Source organism: Meles meles, chromosome 6, assembly GCF_922984935.1.
Source record: "Meles meles chromosome 6, mMelMel3.1 paternal haplotype, whole genome shotgun sequence".
Lineage (NCBI taxonomy): Eukaryota > Metazoa > Chordata > Mammalia > Carnivora > Mustelidae > Meles > Meles meles.
This window is the reverse complement of record NC_060071.1, coordinates 74,904,735-74,920,626: the sequence shown is the minus strand read 5'-3', so window position 1 is coordinate 74,920,626 and position 15,892 is coordinate 74,904,735. Positions and strand designations below refer to the sequence as shown.

The 15,892-nt window shown below is 39.7% G+C and overlaps 1 protein-coding gene across 7 annotated transcripts in view; it reads left to right on the top strand.

Moving 5' to 3' along the window:
• Positions 1–15,892, top strand: part of MYO5A (myosin VA) — a 191,385-nt gene that overhangs the window by 149,358 nt on the left and 26,135 nt on the right. For 2 of the 7 annotated variants that reach the window (XM_046008075.1, XM_046008072.1), the window contains exons 26-31: positions 1,512–1,655; positions 2,096–2,149; positions 6,113–6,340; positions 9,156–9,164; positions 11,392–11,492; positions 14,767–14,847. In XM_046008075.1, coding sequence (XP_045864031.1) covers positions 1,512–1,655; positions 2,096–2,149; positions 6,113–6,340; positions 9,156–9,164; positions 11,392–11,492; positions 14,767–14,847 — 617 coding nt within the window. The remainder of the gene's footprint in view (positions 1–1,511; positions 1,656–2,095; positions 2,150–6,112; positions 6,341–9,155; positions 9,165–11,391; positions 11,493–14,766; positions 14,848–15,892) is intronic. The other 5 variants (XM_046008077.1, XM_046008074.1, XM_046008079.1 and 2 more) reach the window with 3 other exon arrangements.

Genomic DNA, 15,892 nt, shown 5'->3' with positions numbered 1-15,892 from the left:
GCTCCTTGCTCAGTGGTGAACCTGCTTCTCCCTCTGCCTGCGGGTCCCCCTGCTTGTACTCTCGCGCTCTCTCTATTTCTCTGAAAAATAAGTAACGTTAAAAAAAAAGAATTGTACTTTGTCCATCTAATTAAGTTATTGTTACTGTTCTCTCTCTTTGTAACAAAAAGAGGCAAAGAGACTCTTTATCATCTCCATTAAATCTAATGACACAATTCTTTCTCTTCTTACCTTATAAAAGTTCAAACGCGGAGAAAACAAGGTAGAACAATTTTGGCAGTCTCAGAACTTCCATGATGGTGGTTACTCTCTCCATTTGTTCGGCTTTAATTAGTCTATCTTTATTTACACTAGTAGCTCTCACTGTGATTCTGTTCTAGAAGCAAACGACATAATTCTCAGATGCGCCTAGGTTATCTTTCACTTTATTAACATTTATTAATGTTTTAGTTTTCCAGTTTCCTCTGTGTGATATCAATATATTTATGCTGGCACTTCACCGTTTCAAAAATCATTTTTCCTGAATAGAAAAGTAGTCCTTGCTCATTGTAAACAATTCAGATATAGAATGCATAAAGGAGAAAATGAAACTTTCCCATAGTACCTCCCATTCCCCAAGATAACCACCGATGGCCTTCTAGATTTCTGTATGCCATGTTCTAGGTATATTTAGATGTCATGTGCAGGGACATTTGAGTGGCTCAGTTGGTTAAGTCACTGCCTTTGGCTCAGGTCATGATCCCAGGGTGCTGGGATCGAGCCCCAAGTTGGGCTCCCTGCTCAGTGGGAAGTCTGCTTCTCTGTCTCCCTCTGCCTGCTGCTCCCCCTGCTTGTGCTCTCTCTATGTCAAATAATAAATAAGGTCTTTAAAAAAAAATTTTTTAAGTCACATGCATTTGATTTTTTAACAAAAATAAGATCATAATATAAATAGTGGCTAGCAACTTGTGTATTCCACTTAATAATTTTATCTAGGACATATTTATCTACTCATATATATCTATTTCCATTTTTAACAGCTATAAAATATTTTAGTTTGATTACACTCTAGTTTTAGCACTCTTCTATTGACCGACATGTGGGTTTTTTCCAGTTTTTTACAATTATAAAAAATGCTGCAATGAACATCTTTTCCCATACATTCTTGTGTACTTATATAAGAATTTTTATAGGATAGTTCTTAAATGTATATTGTTAGGTTAAAGGGTATACACTTTTAAATTTTAATAAATACTGCTAACTTGCCCTTTTAAAAGGTCTACTTATGCTTCCACACGTATTATCTAAGATGCTGTTACTTACACATGGCACTATTGATCTTTCCAGTCTTTGCCAATCTGACAGGGGAAAAGTAGCACCTCACTGTTTAATTTGCATACCTCTGCTCATTAGCTGTGTGGACATGTCATTCTTTGGCCATGTATATTTTTTCCGTAAGCTAGCCTGTCTTTCTATTGCACGGGTTATTATTTCCGCATTGGCTTGACCATCTTCTGATTTCTGGGGTTTAGGAGCCAAGTGAGAAGAAGGTGCCTCTGGATATGTCACTGTTCCTCAAGCTTCAAAAGAGGGTCACAGAGCTGGAGCAGGAGAAGCAGGTGATGCAGGATGAGCTGGACCGCAAGGAGGAGCAGGTGCTGCGCAGCAAAGCCAAGGTGCGAGAAGCCCCACCCCAAGGCCACCTGCAGACTCAGCTCTGGGCGGGGCTTGTTCTGCAGCTCAGCCCACAAGTACTTTATCCATGCAGCGTTTGATTCGTGTTGCCAGGGCTAAATTCTCCTCACCATTTTCTGCAGAGCAAAGAAATATTCTGAGTGAAAATGCGACAGTTAGAGGGGCCTGGGTGGCTCAGTGGGTTAAGCCTCTGCCGTTGGCTCAGGTCATTACCTCAGGGTCCTGGGATCAAGCCCCACCTTGGGCTCCCAGCTCAGCGGGGATCCTGCTTTCCCCCCTCCCTCTGCCTGCCTCTCTGCCTACTTGTGATCTCTCTCTCTCTCTCTGTTAAATAAATTAATAAGTAAAATCTTTTTTTTTAAAGTGACAATTGAAATATAACCACTTACTTGTAAAGTTTTTAACTCTACACTTTCCCTAGGAAGAAGAAAGACCACAAATTAGAGGTGCAGAACTGGAATATGAGTCACTCAAGGTAATGGAAGTTTCTACCCAAAGCTTCAAATATCTTGTTTTAGCAAGCGACCTGCTCAGAGTTTCTCTTTTTCACAGAGAACATCCTTAAGGGTACCCAAGGTTCTAGCTTCACCCTTATTCAGGCATTACTTCTAGGCTCGTGTTGTTTCTTTTTGTAGAATCTCTTTCATTTAAACTTGAGTTCAGTCCAAGCAGAAACGGAAGCAGTGGCCGGCATTTGAGGCTATAGAATGTAGTAAAGGACGTTGCTTCTAGTGACAGACTGCTTGGGTTCAGATGCTAGATCTGCCATTATATGGCTGTAAGCAAGTTATGTATCTTTTCTGTGAACCAGTTTTCTCATCTATGAAATGGGGATAATGATACTGTTTATAAGACTGTCATGAGGATTATATGAAGTATTTCATATAAACTGCTTAGAATAATGCCCAGCATGTAGTAAGTACCCAGCAAATGTTGGCTGCGATCATTATGCTCATCATTTTTAAATGACTTTACTGTACATATCAGCTCTAATTCCTTTTTTTTTTTTTTTATGAACATATAATGTAGTATTAGCCCCAGGGGAACAGGTCTGTGAATCGTCAGGCTTACACACTTCACAGCACTCACCATAGCACATTCTATCCCCAATGTCCATAACCCAACCACCTTCTCCCTCCCCCCTCCCCCTGGCAACCCAGCTCTAATTCTTACAGTAATCCTGCAAGTCAGTATTTTAGTTCTCATTTTAAAGATAAGGAAATTGAGGTTAAGAGATACAAGTAACTTCCCTAAGATCACCCCACTAGAAACTGACAGGAACAGGATGTGAACATATATATCTTTGGCACGTATGTTTAGAGCACACTCTAACCACCAAACCCCACTGAAACTATGTGCTTATAGAGAAAGATAGCTAGGTGTTAGTTTGCTAGGTATTAGAATGAGATGTATTCTAACTTATTTTTTAGCAACTGTTGGGAGGCGAAAGATGAAGGTAGAGAATTTTCTCCTTAATGGTTGAAGACAAAGGCTATCTAGCCGGTACTATGTGTCCCAGAGCAGCTGAACATGGGAAAGACTCTGATTAGGAAGGAAGAGGAGTTCCCGGAATACAAAGCATCTTGGGTAACCCAGGAGTTATCAAACAAACAAGAGCCTGTTCCTGGGTACAGAGTAGGTTGTGGGCGCCTGGCAGGCTCAGTTGGTAAGGCATGTGATTCTTGATCTTAGGGTCATAAGTTCAAGCCTCACGGTGGGCATAGAGTTTACTTAAAAAAAATAAGTAAATAAAATAAATAAAAATAAAATCAGGATAGATTGTTCTTCACTAGGCTTCTTCCTTTGCTCTCCAGAATTAGAACTTTTTGAGCCCTGTGAAGTTTGAACTATCAGGTTATCAGCTAGCAAGACACCTCCAGCTTTAAAAGTTTTCTAGGTTGTTAATTAAATTATTAGTCTTAAATTTATCTTTCTCAGACATTTTCTGCTTGTGTTTATTTTTTACTGTTTTCTCCTTTTGCAAACTGTAGTCTAGAACTGCTAGAAAACTATAGTGAGGTTTATGATTATAACCAAACCTAGGAGTTAGAAAAGCCACAAAATAGTGTAAGGAAACTCATTATTTTAAAGCACTTATGTGTATTTAAGAATTCCTATGGTCCCACTGAACTGTCTTGAGGATGTTTGTATTTTTTTTTTCAGTAATATTACTTCAAGTCTAGTCCTGATACATTGTTTCCTAATAGTGTGACATGGAACATAATTTACATTAATAGGATCCTGTCGTCTGTGGGTTTGCCACTTTCCATGGTCTGGAACTGCTAATTATGGCTTCCTTTAGAGGCTGAGTGGCGTTGGTATAGAAAATGCCTGTCCTCCATGCTCCCCAACCCACAGTTCCTTTATCAACCCCTTCCCTTGAAGATAGAACTCGTCATTTAATAAATTCAATAAACACTTGACTAAGAATACATCATATTTACTTTACAGTTTGAAAAGTTTTTCCTACACCTTATCTTATTTAGTCATTGTCACAACTTGTGAGATAAGTTATTTCCTTTTTAAAGATTATTAAACTGAGGCTTAGAACAGTTAAGAGATTTACTATCAACTTGTAGAGTCTGGTCTTGAATCTAGGTCTCCAGACAGAAGGAAACTTTCTAATCACCCTAAGTTCCTATCGTCATTTGTTTGAAAATCAATTTTTACCCCCCAAATACTATTTTAAAATACCCTGATGAGCCCTTCACCCTCTCTAAATTATAACATGAATAAATCTATTGTTCCAGTACTGCTTAGGTAGTGATTATGCTTGCAGAGAAAGAAAAGGGTAGCAGCAAAGAGTCATCTCTTGTATTCGGTCTCTCTGTTGCCTTTTGTACCCTTTGTCTAGAGGAGCGGCTCATGCTGTGGGTCATACAAGACAAGGATCAGATGGAATAGGTTGGCACAGGCCAACAGAATGGGAGTAGTATTGTCATCTCCAGCACTTTTCACACAAAAATGGACAAATAAAGACATTCTTTGTAGTATGTTAAAAATTGAAGCCCAGATTGGGGCGGGGGGTGGGAGGTGCAAGTCAGAGTTCCCAAGTATTAGCTCGGTCAGTATTTCTCAAAATGTGGTCCCTGGGCCAGCAGCATCAACATCACCTGGTAACTTATTGGAAATGCACATTTTTGGGCCTCATACCAGACTTCTTGAATCAGAAACTCTGGGGGTTGGGCCGCGCAATCTGCCCTCCAGGTGACTCTGCTGCACTTTAAAGTTTGGGGAACCCTGAATGGGAGCTCAGTGTCCAAGTAAAGATGTTCATGTTTTCTGTTGCAGAAGTGAGCGATACAAATCGGATTGCTAGTAGGTGGGAGACTGGCAAAAGGAAGGATCCTTTCTTTTCACATAAGAATGATTACTTCATGAAAGAAAGGATTATATATTCTTACACTAGGAAAAGAAACTACAGATAGTTTTATGTAAACTGTTGAGTGTTCTGGTATGGTGCTCTAAACCCAAGGTGGCTTCTCTGTTAAGAAATAATAAAATATTTTATCTTTTATATGTAGAAGTGTCTCACTTCTACTATCATAAGGCCTTGTGGAATGTGCTAAACAAGGCAACATGGAGCTTTCAAATGCCTGTCTGCTTCACCCTTCCCCAGCCAGTACCCTGAGATATTTGTATTTTGGTGTCAGAATTCTATTCTGGGTTCCCATTGCTGCTGTTTGAGCAGAGTGTACAGAGGGCAGTGCGAACTGGTGACAGGAGGATGGCTGATAGAATGTGAAAGTATGGAAGGGGTAAGGATAAGTATGGCCATCTGGATGACACAAGGAGCCCATCCTTTCTTCCCACCTCTCAAGATGACTTCTGCCAGCAACTTTACAAGCCTGTCATACACATGTCAGAGTAGTTTGAAAAATACACTGGTTGTCATCAAAACACTAAATGGAATTGTATTAGTTTAATGAAATGGTAATTTTCTTATTCAAAGTTACAAGTCCAAGATTTCAGGGTCTTTCCATTCTGTTTTACAAAGGAAATAAAAGGATGCTACTCAAGATTTCAGGGTTCTGCTCATTTGAGCCATTCAGTAGAAACCACCTGACCAGCTGAACTCTCATACTTGCTCTTATATTTACCTGCAAACAAAACCTGGGCTTCTGAGGACTGGCCTGAACTCCCCGCATGGGACTCAGCAATCTCTCCAGGCCTGTGACTACACCCAAGGCAAGCCCGGAATAAATGTGACTCTGGAATTTGGGTTGATGAGCAAACTGCCATTCACCTTGCTCAACGGCACCTGATGTTAGCTTTCTTAATTTGCAGAACAGAGTTCCCATTACAGCCTGGGAAGCCGTTCACCACGGTAGCTCTGACAGTCTTTTCTAGCACAACTCTACCATCTTGAGGGCACATGAGTATTCCAATGTAAAGTTGAGGATAACAGCAGTGAGCTATTCTTTGTCTCTTCATACAGCGTCAAGAGCTGGAATCAGAAAATAAAAAACTGAAAAATGAGCTAAATGAGCTACGCAAGGCCCTTAGTGAGAAAAGTGCCCCAGAGGTGACTGCTCCAGGCGCACCAGCCTACCGTGTCCTCATGGAGCAGCTGACCTCTGTGAGTGAGGAGCTTGATGTCCGCAAGGAGGAAGTCCTCATCTTGAGGTCTCAGCTGGTGAGCCAGAAGGAGGCTATCCAACCCAAGGTAAGCACGAACAAGTGACCAAAGTGAGTGTCTGGGGACTGGCCTCTTTCTTTTTATCCTTTCCCTCCAATTTATAATGAAGCAAACAAGAACATTTTTAGTCTAATTAGCATTTAGTCTAAAGGATATTGTCATTAAAAAGAAAAATCTCAATGTTGCTTTAAAACTGTTGCAAATGCCAATTACAGTGAGCAAAAAATAAATGAAATCCAAGATGATCTTCCAAGTGTCATATCTCACTCATGAGCAAAGGGCTTTTAAAATTAATCTTTAAGTTGTACTCTGGCCATGATAAATTTTCATCAGAAGTAAAATTCGGGGGGCGCTTGGGTGGCTCAGTCATTAAGCATCTGCCTTTGACTCAGGTCATGATCCCAGGGTCCTGGGATTGAGCCCTGCATCGGGCTCCCTGCTCGGCAGGAAGCCTGCTTCTCCCTCTCCCACTCCCCCTACTTCTGTTCCCTCTCTCGCTGTGTGTCTTTCTCTCTCTCTCTGTCAAACAAACAAACAAATAAATAAATAAATCTTTTTTTTTTTTAAAGTAAAATTCGGGGTTCCTGGCTGGCTCAGTCAGAAGAGCATGTGAGGGGCGCCTGGGTGGCTCAGTGGGTTAAGCCGCTGCCTTCGGCTCAGGTCATGATCTCAGGGTCCTGGGATTGAGTCCCGCATCGGGCTCTCTGCTCAGCAGCAAGCCTGCTTCCCTCTCTCTCTCTCTCTGCCTGCCTCTCTGTCTACTTGTGATCTCTCTCTCTGTCAAATATAAAAAAAAAAAAAAAAAAAAAAAGAGCATGTGATTCTTGATCTCGGGTTCATGAGTTCAAGCCCCACGTTAGGTGTACAGATTATTTAAATGCATAAATCAAATACATAAACTTTTTTTTAAAGCAAAATACTGTTAAGTACAGGAGTGCCTGGGTGGCTCAGTGGGTTAAGCCGCTGCCTTCGGCTCAGGTCATGATCTCAGGGTCCTGGGATCGAATCCCGCATCGGGCTCTCTGCTCAGTGGGGAGCCTGCTTCCCTCTCTCTCTCTGCCTGCCTCTCTGCCAACTTGTGATCTCTCTCTGCCAAATAAATAAATAAAATCTTTAAAAAAAAAAATACTGTTAAGTACAAATATCCATAAACTGTCTTGCTATGGGAAGGCATTAAATATGACTTTAAAATTACTTGTTGAAAATAGCCCATTTACCTGGAAAGATAACATATAAAAGGGTTAGAAATGAGATCAATGAGTAGAAGTTTCATGGAGATGATTTCTGCTGACTTTAGGGAGTTCTGCCTAAAAGGGAGAGCTAACCCAATTGGGGAGGGGCTGTGTGTAGTGATTCAACAGAAAGGTAAGGATGGCCCTCCAAAGTCCTTCCTGCACTCAGGTATGAGACCTAGCACTGTCATGTATTAGTGTAAAATCATTAGTGTAAAATCATATATTAGTAAAAAATGGGCCTTTTTGTCATTTGCCATCAGAGGGACTCTGGGTAATCATCTTAAAGCCTGGCCTGTGTCCCTGCCCTTGTTCATGCAACAAACAAAGTGTTACCAAGAATTAGACAATCAAATATCCCAGCTGCATAACATACCATGTAAAAAATGACTATGATAACTAATGAACTGGAAGATCTGAGAGTACTTCTCTTAGAAATGGTAGTTCTGCCTGTGGTTAAAATGCTCAAACTGCGTGCAACATTTGGATTTGAGAACAGCAGCTCATATCTGAGATCAACACTGATCCAGAAAATACCAAATTCTGAAAACAAGATATTTGTGACTAAGCTTGGAAGGGAAAAAACATCCCAGGAATTAGTGGAGTTACATAAAGGAATGGACTTTCTTATTTTAAAACAAATCTCAAACCAATTCAGTCTGAAATGAGAAGATTCTGAAAGGGGAATCTCTCCTTGGCCTGGCCCTGCACGTGTCTCCTTCCCCAAGGCTGTCTCAGTTTGGTTCCCATGACTACCACTGTGGTTGGGCCTTGAGATCGAAGACTGTCTGCATACCAGCTGGAGCAGAGTCCAAAACTCACGATTCCTTTCTCTTGTTCCCTTGTGACAAAGTGGTGTTCTCACAAGAAATTTGAGTTAAAGTTAAGGGAAAGGAAAAGAAAAATGAACCAAGGGGCATAAAAACAATCCAGCTAACAGAGCACATAGCTCTGGTATCACATGTTCTCACTCACCCAGCTCACAGCTAGCTGGTCTTTAGCCCCTAAAATGGACTGGTCCTGTCTCACCAACACCCGTGCTCTCCAACTTGTTCTTTGGTAAGAAAAAGGCCCATGACACAGATGGAGACCTTTCAAACCCATGGCTGTCTGTCCTACTCAGCTTCCAGTCCAAGACACTCATCCTTGCACAACTCCTTTGCAGGGCAGTAGTGAGTGACGCCCAGTGAGGTAGGTGGTAATCCAGCCCAGCCAATCTAGTTCATCTGCTCTGCCCCTCTGAGAATTCTGGAAGGCTTCACTTGGACAAATGACCTCCTATCAGAGCTTTATTGTAACTCTCACACACCTAGGATAAGAATTTTACCCATATACATTAGCAGGAGGGTCATTTTCTCACATACTCACAAACTGGAAAAACCCAAACAACTCAAAAAGAATTTCAAGCACTTGTTCTTGAAAATTAAGAATTACCACATAAATATTTATATTAATGTCTACCACATGCTGGTTCCATGAATGCTAATTTTGGGGTTCTTATGGTTTGCTTTTCTCTGTTATGATGGGGCTCATTGATGGGTTATTATGGAACTAAAGGTTTATTATTTTCTCCATTTGTTTTTTTGTGCTTGCTGACTTGTGATTTTCAGGATGACAAGGTAATTACAAAATTTTCAAAAAAAATTTAGTAAATACTTCTACTTAATCCTAAATTTTTGTTTATAAGTATTCACCCGAAATATGCAATTAATGCTTCTGGCCACCAAGTCTATCTTGATATTTACAAGTTGATTTCCTATTTGAGCCCTCTCTGTGGCAGTGGAAAAATAATGGGTGTAGTAGATTTCAGTTTGGATCACAGGGAGATCTCCATGATTTCTATTTCATAGTCAGTTCTCTGACCCACTCTGGTAGTAATGGTAGGCCATCCACAAACATGGGAGCCCAGGAAAAGAGTCCCTTAACTTGGAACACACCCAAAAGCATAGCTGTCCCACACTTTTGTCGAGCAGCTGTGGATTTGTTGGCCAAGGGTGAGAAGGAGCCTCAGGAGTAGAGAACACCCTTCCTGGGAAGGGTGCAACCGTTTCTAAACTTCTGGTCATTGGCTTGAGGGAGACAGACTTTCAGCTGTGAGTTAGGAATGTCCTAGAGCTGGTGGTCCATGTCTGATCCCATACCCCAACCACCGCTTCTTAGGTAAGGTAGGCAAAATGGGGAAACGGCTGGCTGCTTACCATCAGGAAAACAGCATATCAAGAAGCTCATCTTTCCTTTAGATTAGTTAATATGGGATCAAATTATCTAATTTATTGAAGGTTCAAAAGTACATCATGTAGGTCTTCAGATATCAGAAAATACATACAGCATTATTTAATATAGGGACTGGGTCTTTGAGAGTTGCTATTTAGATGTTAAAAATCTGAGTATGGTCCTTTGTAGAATAGAAAAATTTTCTTTCACAGAAAGAAAAAAATTTTGTATGAAAGATAAACTAAAATATATATAAATTGTAGCTAAAGAAATTCTTCATGTGGTACCTAGGGAAAGACTTTTAAAATTCAGTAAAATATAAACTCTTGTTAATAGCTTTTATCAGATTATATTTGGTCTTCTCTGAGGATGCATTTATGAGCTCACAAAAAGACACTGTAAGGAGAAAAGTGGGATTTTTTTTTTTTAAGTATGTTTCTTATCAAGAACTGGTCTTGAACTTATCTCAGAACTGGTCTGTAATATCATGTTTTTTGAAGTATATTCTATTAAGTTCATTGTGAGAGCTGCCTCGGGAGCAAACATTGACTACCAGATCAGACATATACTATTTAGACAAATAGAATGGACTCTTGGGTTCTAACATGTATTATTCTCTAGAGGCTATCAAGCAGTAGTTCTTAGTCTGTTCTTGCCCTGGTTTAGGAGATACAGAGAGCAGCTGAGTAGAAGCAAGATTTGGAAATTATGTTTGTTGTCAGACCAAAAAGGAAAAATAAAAAAAGTAAAGTATGTTAGCAGAAAAGTGATTTTTATATAAAATCATTGGTAATGCTGACCTGCCAGAAATGTATTTCAAAAACTTATGTGCCATGCTATAATGTAACAGAGAAGAAAGAGTTGAGAAACGGCAGATGGTAGATATTTACAAGGAGCTAAATCCTTCCCGTATATATATATCTAAATATGTGAGAAAAAACTTCTAATTTTGCTGAAGCATATCATCTACCTTTTTGTACTGAGTTTTTAATTGAATAATGAGCTTTATGTCAAACTTTACAGTGTTTTACTGGGGCATTTGTTTTATTATAACTAGATAGGAAGTAGTGGAAAGAAGAGCTTCTGTTCTTTGTTCATTCAATAGTTAGCCGGTTATTGTTCTAATGCTTTGTGTATACTGGGAAATATATCTATATTTTTATATATGAAGCATATATACATATATTGTGTGTGTATATACACACACACATAGATGCACACACACACACACATTGAAGTATATATATTAGCATAGACCAATTATCAGACAAGGACACCAAGGGACTACTTAATGGAATATATACATATTTGAAATAGATATCTATTTCACATAATGTAAAACACACACTGCCCATCAGTGATTTTATTTACAGGACAGTAGTACTCTAGAATCTCACTACCTTTATAGCAAGCTGGAGGGATTTTCAAGGGAGGAACTGAAGGTGCCTCTTTTTTTTAACTGCCTATGCCCGATCCTCCCATGGAGTTGCGTGGGGCTAGGCCGGTGCTCTGGTGGGACAGAGATGTGGAGGAATGCGTAAACCCCCAATTCTGGAGGAAAAAAATTGTTGTCTGTGGTCCAGATTTTGAGCTGACTGTGTTAATGTGGAAATGTGTTGTTTTCCTCTTCAGAACACAATGACAGATTCCACAATACTTTTGGAAGATGTACAAAAAATGAAAGATAAGGGTGAAATAGCCCAAGCATACATTGGTTTGAAAGAAACGAACAGGTAAGTCCATTCTCTTTTTATTCGTTTTAGTTTAATCATAATCATGTATATCTTTAGTCTTTAAGCCAGCCTCTTGTATAGTAAGTCAAAGTGTTTATGTATTGCTTTATTAGAGATCCGCTGACCTTGAGAGGGAATTCAATGTTTCCAACATGTTCCCAGTTAAAATCTCATTTTTAATATAAGGTAGCATTATTGATGAGAGTTGTCAGGGGGGATGTTGTTTACATCAAGGGATTATATTTCTGTATATTTAGAGTCTCTACCTTGAGAAGAAAACCAGTTGCTCATTGTCGAGCTGTCTTGGCTAGTCACTTCCACTTTTTGTTCAGGATGGTTGGTTATTTGTGAATCCCAGTTGGTAGGGACAACTTTAGCTTTCAGTAATGAAATCTGGTGAGGAAAGACGTAATGAAGTATCTGAAATCAGCTCACTGTTGGCCATATCATTTTACAAGTGTACCATGACTTCTAGGATGGGACCCTGACACTTAAGATCAAGTATTTGTCACATTTCCTAAAGTCTTCTGAGAAAAATCCTAACCCTAGTTTTATCCTACTTACTGTAAACACAAGTGAAGTTACAGACGGCACTTAGCTCAGTCACTGTACACCTAAGAGCTTCAGTAGGCTGACTGAGGGTGCAGGATTTGCACCTAAATGATGAAACTTTATCGAAGACTTTCTCTGTAGCTGAGATTATCACCAAGTGATGGCTTATCTCTGGAATTCCTTCAGTCTTCCTATCAAACCACTTCCCAACCGAGCCTCTGAGCCTTCAGACTCTGAACTTACAGGTTGAATGCTTAAGAAAACATGGCCAATGATGAGCACAGAGAAGGACAGTTCTGGGGATCTGGGTAGTTAGTGTGCGGTCTAAGTCTCCTGATGTGTAGTATCAGGACTGGCGTATAGAAATACATGTTGCCAAGCAACATCTAAGGTAGTTATTATCTTGTTCTATGGGTGAGAATGGAGAATGCTTAAAAAGTATTTGATTAACCTTAAATTTTAATTTATGATATAAATTATAAGCATATCTTCTAAGAGTGTGTTAGTATAGGAAGAGCTCTATTATCCTGTCTATCCATGTACTGTACTCTTTAGTCACCAGATAATGGATCGCATACCTGTTTCATGCTCAGTCCTATTTCACACACTGGGAATATAGCAGTAAGGAAGGTAAATGCAGTTCTTACCTTCACAGAGTTTGTAGACTGTTGGGGAGGTAACGAAGACAATATGGACTTCACTCCAATGACAGTCAAGGTTGTTGAAATGTTTTAAGTAGGAGAATGATATGATATTGGAATTTTAGAACGCTGGCCCTGGTTTTTATGTTAGAGAATAGATTATAGTAGAACAAGGTTGAAGGCATAAAGACCAGTTGGGAAGCTCTTACTGTAATTGAATGACTAATTACGTGACTTGACTTGGTTGGTGGCTGTTGAGATTGAGAGAAATGGGACACTTTGAAAGATACGTAAGATACCTAAGATGAGATCAGTAAGCCTTGTGGCTTGGATTTGTGAGTGAGGTTTAGAGAATCCTAGAGGGTCTGCGGTGAATACTTGGTTGGATGTGATAATACCGTTTCATGATCCTGGGTCTGCAGTGTGGGGAGGCACAGAGTGGAGATGATCAGTAGATTTATAAATAATGAATTCAAGGAGCTAGTAAGACATCTAAGGAGAGAAACCCATTAGGCAGTTGAACATCTAGATCTAGAATTGGAGAGGTATGTGGGATGAGATATAAATTTTGAAGTCATCAGTGTATAATAATACAATTGAGACCATAAAAATAGATCAGCTTTCCAGGAGGAGATGGTAAATAGGAGAACATTCCCTGGAATGTGTTTTCTGTACACATCATATTAACAAAAGTCTAGTAGGAACAGTAAAAGCCTGGGCTCTGGAGTCAGATAGCCCTGGTCTCTCCTACTCACCAGTGTGTAGCCTCTAAGGTATCTTATTTCTAAGCCTCAGTGTCTTCTTTGCAGTGTGGCAAATAATACACAATGGGTTACTAGGAGAACTAAATGAAGTAATACATGTGGAAGGGTGTGGAACAGTGTCTGATGGTAGATACTTAAAAATATTTTTATACCTCAGGTAAAAAAAACCTGTAATCAACTTTGTCATTATTATTTATTATTTATACATACTTTTTAAAGATAGAGTATGCACAAGAGAGTGAGAGCGAGTGGGGTAGGTGTAGGGGGCAGAAGGAGAGAGAGAATCTTAAGCAGGATCCATGCCCAGTGCAAACCGTGGAGTCTGACACGGTGCTTGATCTCATGACCTTGAGATCATGACCTGAGCTGAAATCAAGAGTCAGGTGCTTAGCCAACTGAGCCACCCAGGGGCTGCTATACAGGCTTTTAAGAAAATGTGTCACATCTTTAATATTAAAGCAGGGGTACCTGGGTGGCTCAGTTGGTTAAGCGTCTGCCTTCAGCTCAGGTCATGATTCCAGGGTCCTGGGATTGAGTCCTGTTTCAGGCTCCTTGCTCAGTGGTGAGTCTTTTTCTCTGTCTCCTTCCACCTCTCTCCTCGCTTGTGCTCTCTCTCTCTCTAGCATACTATCTCTCTCTCTCTCAAATAAATAAATAATCTTTAAAAAATAATAGTGTAAAAGCAGTTTCCCCAGATTTTAACATTAATTTTTGACATAAAAAAATCTTTTTAACAGTTGTGTCAAAAAGCTGAGAACTTTGGACATATTCTTAATTATAAGTTACTCCTTTAAGAATTTCTTAAGGCAATTTTAAAAGTGGGAAAATAGATTTTATTAAGCAAAAACAAGTTCCTACTCAGAAGACTTAGAACTTAATTTTGACATGAATTGTGAAGAGTACCACGTGAGGACAATTGCTGAAGTTTTCATTCTATATATGTATGACTGTCATGGTTGATCTCGGTCTCTAATAAGATAATATGTGATGTATAAGATCACTTTGCTAGCTGAATAAAATGTTAAAAATGGAACCTCTTTCTCACCTTTTCATTCATTTCTTTTTCTGCAGGAAAAGTAGCTCTGGCTCCATGATTATTGTTTTACTTTATATCCATTGACATGCAATGTTACATGTTACCCATTTTTTAAAAAACTAACCAAAAGTAATTTTTGTGATAATGTCTTAAACCCATGTGTAATTAATAAACCAGTCTTGCTGACTCAGTTGGAATACCATGTGCTGCTCCTGACCATCATCATCTCATGACCATCCCGTACCCTTGTGTTTTGCATTGTTGTTCCTTTTGCGTGGAAGACTCCCTGCTATGGACTGCCATGAGTTGAATGAGGATGGAGAGCTGTGGCTGGTTTATGAAGGCTTAAAACAAGCCAACAGGTTATATATGTCTCCTCAAAATGGAATGTTATTAACTTGTTGTTCTTCTTACTAACAGTGGCCTTCTGACTTTAACTTCTATGTTTCTTCTGCTTTAATTGTCTTCCTGGGGGAATTTCAGTGAGCCCAACACCTTCTTAAAAACTTTCTCCACTAAGGGATGCAATTAGAGCTGAAATGGATGGATAATGAATATAAGAGTTGCTGCCCATGAGTGAAGGGTCTTCCCTTCACACGCAGAAGTTTCTGCATATCTCAGTAGGAGTTGGAACACAAAACAAAACAAAAAACCTTTCAAGGAGAGCCCAAACTGCAGTGGGAGAGATTAACACCGATTACTTAGTGGTTTTCTGTTTGGAATAATGACCAATCTCAAGGACCTGAGCACCCATGGCAGCGAGCCTGCATCCTTATGCACAGCACCGTGCTGCCCAGCAGCAGTGTTGCACGCCCAATTTGGCATTCTCTGTGATTACTGTGAAGCTCAGATGTGTGACACCACAAATCAGGAGGGTCTCCTGCATTGCCGAAGTTCAAAATAATTACCCGAACTCAACACGTTAAATGTGTTTAGGGGAAAGCAAATAAAATTGGAACAGCAACAGCTTTCTAACACAGACACTCATCTGCTCTCAGGATATTTGTATCTTTCAGATCTCATTAAAATACCATGTCAGTGATTAAATTTTAAAAATACTTAACTGTTTATTCAAGGGACTCCTCATTCTGCTTTGTTTGTTCTAATCACAAGCCATTGTCATTAACTCCGTGGTGTTTTCAGTTCACGTGCCCTTGGAATTTTATAATCGCTGAAATGTTTTTAGTCTGCTGTTTACTTGGCATGGCGTCAGTAGCTTTTGCCCAGCAGTTGATAACAAAGGAGATAAGGATAAAAGAATGTCTTTCTTTTCTTCATGTTAGTTAATTCCTAACCATAACTTTCTTTTGTGTTTGTAAAGGGGGTGAATATAGAAGTGGGGTGCATGGTGAAGGCAGGATGCTATTTCTCCCTGGTATTCTCATGGCCAGCGTTCTGGTTTGTTTA